The sequence below is a fragment of the Callorhinchus milii genome, unplaced genomic scaffold (genome assembly GCF_018977255.1).
Source record: "Callorhinchus milii isolate IMCB2004 unplaced genomic scaffold, IMCB_Cmil_1.0 Scaffold3, whole genome shotgun sequence".
NCBI lineage: Eukaryota > Metazoa > Chordata > Chondrichthyes > Chimaeriformes > Callorhinchidae > Callorhinchus > Callorhinchus milii.
The window spans coordinates 51,746,248-51,756,085 of record NW_024704744.1 but is presented as its reverse complement, the minus strand read 5'-3'; the positions used below and the strand labels follow the sequence as shown (position 1 = coordinate 51,756,085).

General features: G+C 40.2%; 1 protein-coding gene across 1 annotated transcript; it reads right to left on the bottom strand.

Annotated features, from left to right (window-relative positions):
* Window positions 1-1,455: 1,455 nt before the first annotated feature.
* On the bottom strand, window positions 1,456-9,838 carry LOC103178342 (putative uncharacterized protein C6orf183). The gene is made up of 7 exons (XM_007893030.1): window positions 9,700-9,838; window positions 9,503-9,618; window positions 7,717-7,862; window positions 5,838-5,910; window positions 3,518-3,628; window positions 2,292-2,405; window positions 1,456-1,461 (listed from the first exon to the last, which is right to left on the bottom strand). The coding sequence occupies exons 3-7, from the start codon at window positions 7,851-7,853 to the stop codon at window positions 1,456-1,458; spliced, it is 441 nt and encodes a 146-aa protein (XP_007891221.1). The 5' UTR covers window positions 7,854-7,862; window positions 9,503-9,618; window positions 9,700-9,838.

The window sequence follows — 9,838 nt, the reverse complement described above, 5'->3', positions numbered from 1 at the left end:
CGCTCCACGGCATTTTATTTGAATTAGCAATATTTTAAAAATATAACTTTTAGTCATAGAGGCAACTTCTAACTTCTTTGTGTTTAATACTTGTTTTCTGGGCCTGCTCAGCTGAAGACAGGCCAAAGTTTGCACTCTTCTTGGTCTAGAATGAAGCTTTTAAGCAATCATTAGGCTCAGGTCCAGCATGTAACAGACTGAGAGAGGCCCAGAGGGTATAAGCAGGAAGAGGTTGATAAGGGGCTGGAATTGTTTTGAAGTATTTTTTGTCATTTGTCTTTGCCAGGGATGAGATTAGTTTGGATTAATCAAAGTATTCAGTCAGCAAATTACACCCATAAATCTAACAACGCAGTTTAGAGATTGTTCAGAATGCTGAATGATCAGTTCACAATTCTGCAAAATTACTCAGAAATAAACAAACCCACAGTGAAAAGGGAGTGAGCCTTGTTGATTAGCTTCTATGTGTGCCCAGCAGTAACAGGGATCAGGAAGGAGTCCTTAAGTGGATGATGTTGACTGGGCATATTTCACACATTTCTATGTATTATGCAACAGTTCATTTTCAGGTCCCTGCAGATTATGCATAGTAAATTAAACCTTATACCCTTTACACCAATCATCCATATTATTTAGGAAGCTTGATACATTAGTTATGGATTCTCTCCAAGTTCATTGGAAGGTTAGAAAAAAATCTATCTACTGAGATGCAAACTCAAGCTCAACCTGTGCCAAGGAGAAGATGTGAATGTTGACTCCCTAATGAGTAAAAGAATCATCTAGTGCAGCACTAAAGCCATGCAGACAAGAAAGTTGCAAGTTTGATTCCTGCCTGTGCTGAGTTAGATGTGGTCCATTAATTTTATCTCTGAGCAGGTAGTTAGCCTAGGCCTGTCAAAGCTGATGAGGCAGGGTTGCCTCAGAGAGGAGCATTGAAAAAATTCATCCCATTCCACTCCTTTATTCATCCAGGGAGAGTGGATTAGATACATGTATGTAAGTAGTAGTAAGTAGCAAGGAAAGGCATACAGGAGGATAGAGAAAATGGTGATTTGTGTAATCTTAATTGAAAATATCAATTACAATCAGAACAGACCCATCCAAAAATAAATAGGCTTTTGAAAACCATATATTTAAGCAGGAATATATGTAACACAATTATATTTAAGGAGTATAGTTTGAATATAATACATCTCCTTTTAACTATCTTACCCTCAGATAGTTATGAATGGTTGAGACAGAATGCAAGTGACACACCAGCCACTGGAGGTAGATCATTACATCTTCCTGGGTCACAGATTTACTAGGATTTCCGGTTTCTGTCAAAAGACATTCTCTGGCAATTGAAAGCCTTTGAGCTCTCTGAACAGCATCATCATACTCCTTCATAATACCAACTATTTGTTTCTGCAATGTGTAGAAAGGAGAAAATATAGTGAACTGAAACATTAACCTTTAAAACTACCACAACAATGGGTTGAAAGCTTATTTCCATACCAAATCCCTGTGCAAAAAAGATTCTAGAAACACCAGTGCAACACCAACACCAAACTGGTCCTGATCCTCAGACTAGCTCCAAGGTCACTTTTGTTTAGCTCTTTTCATGTCAGGAGGTCGTCCCAAAGCGCTGGACAGTCAGGGATCTGCACGAGCTGATGTTTGGGATCAGGAAGGCGTGCCAATCCAACAATCACCACAGATAGCAATGGTAACGCTCCCCACCAAACATTTATCCTGCTTTTCTCTCTCCTGTGCAGTTAGGCTGCCATTTTCCCCGTGAGAGACTGTTAACCGCACAGTACCGGTTCTGTGAGAAACGTAGTACCCTGGAGGAATCTGAGGAAGTGTCTCTTCAACGAAACAGATGCTTCAAGTTTATATCAGAGATCTGAATTCCTATTCTGTTAGATCACTTGGGGTATAAAATAACTTTGCCCAATATGATTTAATTCCATTAGAATTGCTGCTGTGCAAGAATGGGGGGGGGGGGGGAAGTAGTGGGGAATGACAGCCCCTCAATCACAAAACAGACAAGATACAAACTAACACCAACTGAAAAAGGGATAACTGTGGAATCTTGGATTACGTTAAGATGGGTCTTCCTCTATTTAGCAAGGAGAGAATGGAAATTTATTATTGTCCATTTACTACAAAAGTCACTATTTGGAATCTCCAATACAATTCCTCACCCGCTGGAAAATATCACATGGTTTCCACACATTGCATTGACACTGCTTTGCATTGACAGTACTAATGCCAAATGCATTCAAAGTTTCCAGTTTGTGACCTACCTTATACAGAGGGTAAAGTTTCTCAATAACACTAGTGTGCCGACAAAATCTTTTCCATCTGAGCATGTGTAGGTACTTGCACTGAACTAAGTGCTGAATCCGATCTGTGAAAAACTGAAGTAAAAATGATGCTCAGTGACAAGTTAAACTTAAACATATGCACAACCCCTTACAAAGCAGGCACCTGGGTCCAATATCTCAGGCTCTGTGTAATAAAGAGGCACAATAGAATGGCTAACGTCCAGGTTGTCACGTCACCACTGACATCATCTGCATTTTACACACATGTTCACTTAGAAGACACACAGTCACTCACATTACAGTAAATCTGTGAAGGACTTTCAGATGTCCTTCCGACATGAAAGGTGCTACATCAAATGCAGGGACTATGGTTGTTGTGTAATGTGTAGGAAGCACTCCTAATTTCACTTCCTTTGCAAAGAGATGCCAGCAATGCTGCCTGTACATAGCAAACATGCACAACCCACAAGAAGTGAAGTTACAGGAACCCAGAAGTCAGCCATTTGTTTGCGATTTTGATTTTTAGACAAGAAATGTTGAGGTCACAACCCAATAACTTTATAAGTGAAGTTTTAGCGAGGCATGTTTTAATGGAGTGGTCCTATATATGGCATGTGGCTATTTGCTATTTGCATTTATGTTGCTTCTCACATTTGTGTTGAACAGTGTCTCTTATGATGTCCTACTGTGCCACACAATGGTGAGTTAAAATGTTCAAAATAACAAAAAGAAATACATTATGTTGCCAACTTCTATTGCATCAACAATGTTAGGTTAGAAACTGAGCAAGTTTGTGTTCTCATTTTAGTCTAACCAACTGAAATGTGAATAAAATGTTATGGGAAACACATTATTTACATAATAGGATTAATAACAGCTTCTACTTAGCAATGGGGTTTTAGAACTAGAATTGGACCAAAACAAAATCATTTAAATCATGGGAAATCCAGGTTCAAAGAGAATATATATCCATATATTTTCTTTGAACCTGGATTTCCCATGATTTAAATGATATTGTTTTAGAGACCTTGGGATCAATTTAGTGAGATAACAACTTTTTGCGTTTTGTTTACCAAAAAGCTGGCTCAGTTAAAAAAATCCAGATCCATACAATGTATTAAATAGCTAGTTGCAGAAGCTGAAAAAACAGCACAAAGAACTAAACAATCGTAATTACACTTTGCAGACTGAAGAGATCACACTACCTGATGAAGAATAAGAGGTAAACTATCTGCCGTGTACTCCCTTTTCAGACAGCTTTCCAGCTCTCTCTGCATAACATCAGCCTGAATTACGAGAGGCTTTGCTTCCGACACCTGCAAAACAAATGAACAAATTCCCTTTTAAACATTATTTGAAGAAGACTGAATTCCATGGAAGCAGAGATTTGGACCTCAATGATAATAATATTAATATTTACATTTAATATTGCACCTTTCACGGGACTAGGACACAGAATTTACTACTAAGTGTAATAATCGTGAATTTTATAGCCCAACATGACAGTTAATTTGCGCTCAACAATGTCTCACAAATAGCCATGAACTAAATGATCAAAATTATCCAAGGAGTTATACTAATGATAATGAATTAATAATATAATCATAATGCTAACATTTGATATAGATCTTTTAATGTCGAGAGGATGTCTCAAAGTACTTTACAGAATTAATATACTGCCGTATAATGTGTTTAGTAGGCAAATGCAGCAGGCAATATGTGTAAAATGCCCCATAATACTATAATAATACTAATCTTTGCATTTGATATAGCGCTTTTCACATCTTCTCGATGTCTCAAAGTGCTTCACAGAATAGACTGTAAAGTGAATTGACCGTATATTTGTGGGCAAAACACGGCAGCCAATTGCGCACAGCAGTGTCCCACAAACAGTCTTGGATTGAAAATGACCAATTTATTATTGTTTTTTGTTTTGGAGGGATTATTATGAGGCGTGTGGAGTAAGGAAACTTGCCCAAGGTTTCGCCCGGCCTGGAATTGAACCCAGGTGTCTCGCTTGCAAGGCGAGTGCTCTAACCACTGAGATATAGGACTCCACAAAACAACCATGAAGTGAATGACCAATTACATCTCAGAAAATGTTGGACAGGATAACAGGCAAAATTCCTTTCTCTTTTCAAATTGTATCATGGGATCTTTAAAATTCACTAGATGGCATACCTCTTCCAAAGGTCAACACCTCTAACAATGCATCACTCTCCCAACACTGTATTGGAGTAGATGTGAGTTCAAAGTCCCGACATGGAGCTTGGATCCTCAGCCTTTCACTCAGATATTCAAGCAATGGTATTGCGGAAGGTGAAAGAGAAATCTAAAGTGCAGAACAACCTATTCTGAACTAATATTTTCTTGTATATGTGGAGTCCTCTAGCTTAGTAGTTAGAGGACTCGCCTCGCAAGCGAGGATCTGAGTTCGATTCTCGGGCAGGGCAAAACGTTGGGCAAATTTCCTTACTCCTCACGCCTCTGTTGACCTAGCAGTAAGTAGGAATCCAGTTGTTAGTCGATTGGCAGATCGCTTTTCCGCGGGTAATAATCCCTTCAAAAAATAAAAGATAATAATTTGGTCACTCAATCCATGGTTGCTTGTGGGACACTGTTGTGCACAATTGGCTGTCACGTTTCGCCCATAAAATATACAGTCAATTCATTCAAGGGTGACGAGCAACCAGGAGGGTTCCACTTTACTGTCATGTGGCTGCCGTATATTCTGTGATGTGCTTTGAGATGTCTTGAAGACGTGATAAGGCGCTATATCAAATGCATGGATTGTCATTATTATTCAAAATAAACTAAAAATAAGTTGAAATTTGGATATTTGTTGCGTTTCTGTTTGTAGAAATTTGGGGTCCGAAACTCTATCTGTCCAGTATCTTGGGACATCCTCCCATCGTGAAAGGTGCTATACAAATGTAATTTTGTTGTTGATGTTGTTGTAGAACTATGCTGCTGTTTGTCTACGTAACAACAGTGACTGCATTTTAAAGTATCCAACTGTATGAAGCATTTTGAAACATTTTAATTTGATAACAACAACAATAACTTCCATTTATATAGTGAGTGCCCTTCGCCCAGGATGGCATCTCAGAGCACTTAAATAAGGCCTAGATAAGGCATTATATCAAATATAAGTAGGGTAATACAAATAGAGGCAAATAACCACACATAAGAAAATGAGAGGATAAAGCTTGATGGAAGGAACCTAACAAAAAGTATTCCGTTTGAAGCTTATAGTTTTTGATATTAAATAAGATTCTCTCGAAGTTGATATAAATTTTGTGCATATTGGTTTTCATTTATTTTCTAGATGAAAACACTTCACCAAATTGAACATTCCTTAAACTGATATGACTGTAATCTAGCACCTATTGAAGGTTACCACTGCAGCGCTAAAATGACAAAAACAAAGGGCTTGTGAAGTGCAAGTGTTTTATCAAATTAAATGTTTTGTTGTATTATGTCAGAAACATGAAAATACCCAAGTCAAAAATTCTCTGGAGTTACCTGTAAACCTTTCTTCAATACCAGCTCTCTTTCCTTTCTGAAATAGGAAATGTCCCTTGGTATGGAAACAGAACTAAAAGATAATAAGAAAATATGATCACAATAAAGTTAAAAGGTTGGATGATAATGCTGACATTGAAAGCCTCAAAGATCACTACTTATTATGACACATGTATTTACCACACTCAATAGCAACAACAAGATTACATTTGTATAGCGCCTTTCATGTCGGGAGGATGTCCCGAGGCGCTGGACAGTGTACAGCATTTCAGACCCGGGCTGGGATCAGGGCGGGAGAAGGGAGGGGAGGGGAAGGGGGTGGCTGATGGCATGGTCGAAGAGGAGGGTCCTGAGGCGGGACTTGAAGGAGGCTAAGGAGGGGGTGAGGCGGAGTGATTGGGGGATGGAATTCCAGAGGTTGGGGGCAGAGTGCCTGAAAGCTCTCCCGCCAATGGTGGGGCGGGTGGGTCGGGGGATGTGGAGCAGGCCAGAGCCGGATGAGCAGAGGGAGCGGGCGGGTTGGTAGGGGGTTAGGAGGTCGCGGAGGTAGGGTGGGGCGAGGCCGTGGAGAGCTTTGTAGGTGAGGACCAGAATCTTGAACTGGATCCTCTGAAGGATAGGGAGCCAATGGAGTTGGGCGAGAATGGGGGCGATGGGGTCACAGAGTTTGGTGCGGGAGAGGACACGGACTGCAGAGTTCTGGATTATCTGCAGCCTGTGGAGGGAGGAGTTGGGAAGGCCGACAAGCAGGGCTTTTGCATAGTCGAGCCTGGAGGTGATAAAGGCATAAACAAGAGTTTCAGTGGCCTGAAGGGTGAGGTAATGGCGGAGTCGGGCGATCTTACAGAGGTGAGGGAAGGCAGACGGGTCATGGCTTGGATGTGGGGAAGAAAAGACAGTTGAGGTCGAACAAGACACCAAGGTTCCTGACTGGTTTGGTGAGTTGAAGTGTGGAACCATGGAGGTTGATGGTACCAGAGCCTGAGGTGCAGAGGCGCTGGTGTGAGCCAATCAGGAGGGCCTCAGTCTTGTTCACATTCAACTGTAGGAAATTTAGGAATGTAGGAAATAACATGATATCTGTGTGGTTCACCACAGTTAGGAACATTCAAACAACTAACAAATTTGCATCAGAGGTTTAGATCACACACAAAATTACACAACAAAAAGAAGTGACATTTCTACAGCACCTTCACACAGGGCAGCATCTCTGAGCACTTAATATAAGAGACATTGAGATGAAGAAGGCGCTTTGGCCCATTTGATGTCATCCTTTCAGAGTACCTAAGCTACCATGTTCCCATTAAAGCAACAAACTGTGATTTGACTGAGTTCACTGTCCAAGCCTCTACCACCTTTCCCTGAAACTCATTCTAGTTGTTAATTACTCCCATTGTAAAGAACTATTTCCTGATATCTGTCCTAAAAGCACCCTTCTCAACTCTGCAACTTCTTATCCTAAAGTATTGAACATGCAGTCATTTTACATGTTGTGAGCAGGCTATAAGACCCTAGAGGCTGTAAGACCACAGACCAAGATGAATATTCACACAGGAATGATCAGTGGACAGCAATAAGGAGCACTGATGCTTCTCCATTCCCTAGAATGGGGTGTTAAGATCAATTTTACCCCAACAGGACTGTCTAACTAAGCACTGAATCTGCAGCCCGATGATCTATATTGATGGAGTGCTACATTGGCAACCTCTTTATCCACTGGACCATCAGGATAGCTAAAAATGCTTCTGTTACCTAGTAATTGCATTTTTAACTATATTATAGTGCCAGGAAATTTAAGTTGTTTTAAAAAGTACTATACACACATTATGTATCTTTAAAACTACAGCTCTGATATTGACAAGTGTTTATTAATTATTACCTGAAAGCTCGTGAAGATCCTCCTTGTAATATTCCACTTTCTTCAATCTCAAGCTTCAGTTCTGCCACTTCTGCAGCCAGTTCTTTTTCCATAAACCTGATCCGCTCAGTTGTAGAGACTTCATACTTAAAATCCATCGCTTACAGCTACTTGTCAAGAGAAAACAAAAATGCTGTTCAAATCCAGGTTAAAACGAGTTTTAAGCACCAAGATTAATACATTTATATATGTTTTAGTTTGAAATATTATCTAATTATGAAGACTCAAAATAAACATGTAAGTTTATAGAATTACAAAAGTAAATTTATAAAATTTCAACATGTTTATTAAAATTAACATATTTGTCAGCCTGGCTCAATTGATAGCACTCTCGCCTCTTGAGTTAGAAGATTGTGGGTTCATGCCCCATGTGAGATTTTGAACCCACAATCTAGGCTGACACTCCAATACACTGTTGGATACAGACTCAGACACACATCCACTACCAGACCAATGGGGACCCAGACACATATTCAGCACTGCACTGCTAAGAATCTAGACATATATCAACCACCAGACTACCAGGCCTCTCTGAAATATTTAAAACTGCCTAGAGGCTGCATTGAAGACTTGTCTCCAGGCCAATTTTGCTCTATAGCCAGCGACTGGGAGCTATGCAAGAAATCATCTGCAATCTTTAAAACTGACTTGCTACAATAGAGTTACATGTGGAGGGAATGTTTCATTGAAGTTTTTTGTATTTATTGCATTTTGGAAAGAAATTTCATGCTGTTTGACCAACAGAACCTTGAATTACAACCTATTCTGGTCAAATTCCAACAGTAAAACAACAACAAATTAATTTGTAAAGAGTCTTTCACATCTGGAGGCCATCCCAAGGCACTAGCCTAGCCAATACACTTACTGCTCATTACAAGTGACCTTTATATAAGTATGGCCTCTGCGTAAGGTTTTGATGGTATGTGAACCGGGCTATCCAGATTGTTCCAGGGAGGTTGTTAACAGGGGGTGATTGCAAAACATACAGTCAATTCACTTTACAGTATATTCTGTGAAGCGCTTTGAGACTTCTAAAAGATGTGAAAAGGCGCTATATCAAAGGAAGTTATTATTATTATTGCTGAATGGGGTGGTTGCTTGAACAGGCTTGGCTGTATTTTGGAGGAAACAAAATAAATGTTACAGCAGATGTAAAAATATAAAACAGCAAACCTTGTACAAAAACTATTCGCCTATATTATCATATACCCTTCACTATATTACCCACCCCTCCCGAAATAATGTCCTTGTCATGTGAAAACCTCCTGTGTAAATACAATTGGTTGTTGTGTTCTCTATTTCTCTTTTTTTTTCCCTACACCTCACTATTCCAATCAATACTGCACAAAATACTGAAAGTCTACACAACAGTATGAATGATGAGCAACCAGGAGGGTTCCACTTCACTGCCATGTGGCTGCTGCATTTCGCCCACAAAATATAGTCAATTCACTTTACAGTATATTCTGTGAAGCTCTTTGAGATGTCTCGAAGACGCGATAAGGCGCTATATCAAACGCAAGGATTATTATGTATTTTTGGCTCTAAAAAAAACTATTCGCTGAAGACTCTACAATCTCACAAGAGTTGGTGTATTTAAGGCAGTGAGTGCTACAGTCTCTGGATTCAGGTAATAAGGTGGCCGACTTTCAACACCCCTTATTCATTTGTTTAAATATCTTTTTTTTCCAAGCTCCAGGCTCTCAGCCTGCACTGTATGTGCTGTGTTGTGCTTTGTTGTACACACGGGTGTTATGAAGTGCAATCCATCCAGGATCCTGTGTATTAAACGGGGCAAATCTCAGCAGCAGCTTTCGGGAGGCCTTTCCAAACAGCAAGTATTGGGACTGCGTGACTGTAACCCTAAAATATAAAAAACAGATGTTATTGATTAATTTCTTAAACAAAAGCTAAATGCTGAGTTTTTCTCGACCATTGTCAGACCTGGACCAGGGGCTGAGGCTGGGCTGAGACTGTGGCTGGGCTTGAGGCTTGGCTGAGACTGGGCTGGACCTGGGGCTGAAGCTGGATTGCACCTGGGCTGAGGCTGGGCTGGAGACTTGGCTGAGGCTGGGTTTGAGGC

Excerpts from the sequence above, each read along its gene's own strand:
- LOC103178342 (XM_007893030.1), bottom strand. The coding sequence starts at position 7,853 with ATGGATTTTAAGTATGAAGTCTCTACAACTGAGCGGATCAGGTTTATG. Across the intron at positions 3,629-5,837 it reads TATTGAAGAAAGGTTTACAG|GTGTCGGAAGCAAAGCCTCT; the intron begins GTAACTCCAGAG and ends TTTGTTTTGCAG. Across the intron at positions 2,406-3,517 it reads TACCTCTTATTCTTCATCAG|TTTTTCACAGATCGGATTCA; the intron begins GTAGTGTGATCT and ends TTTTTACTTCAG.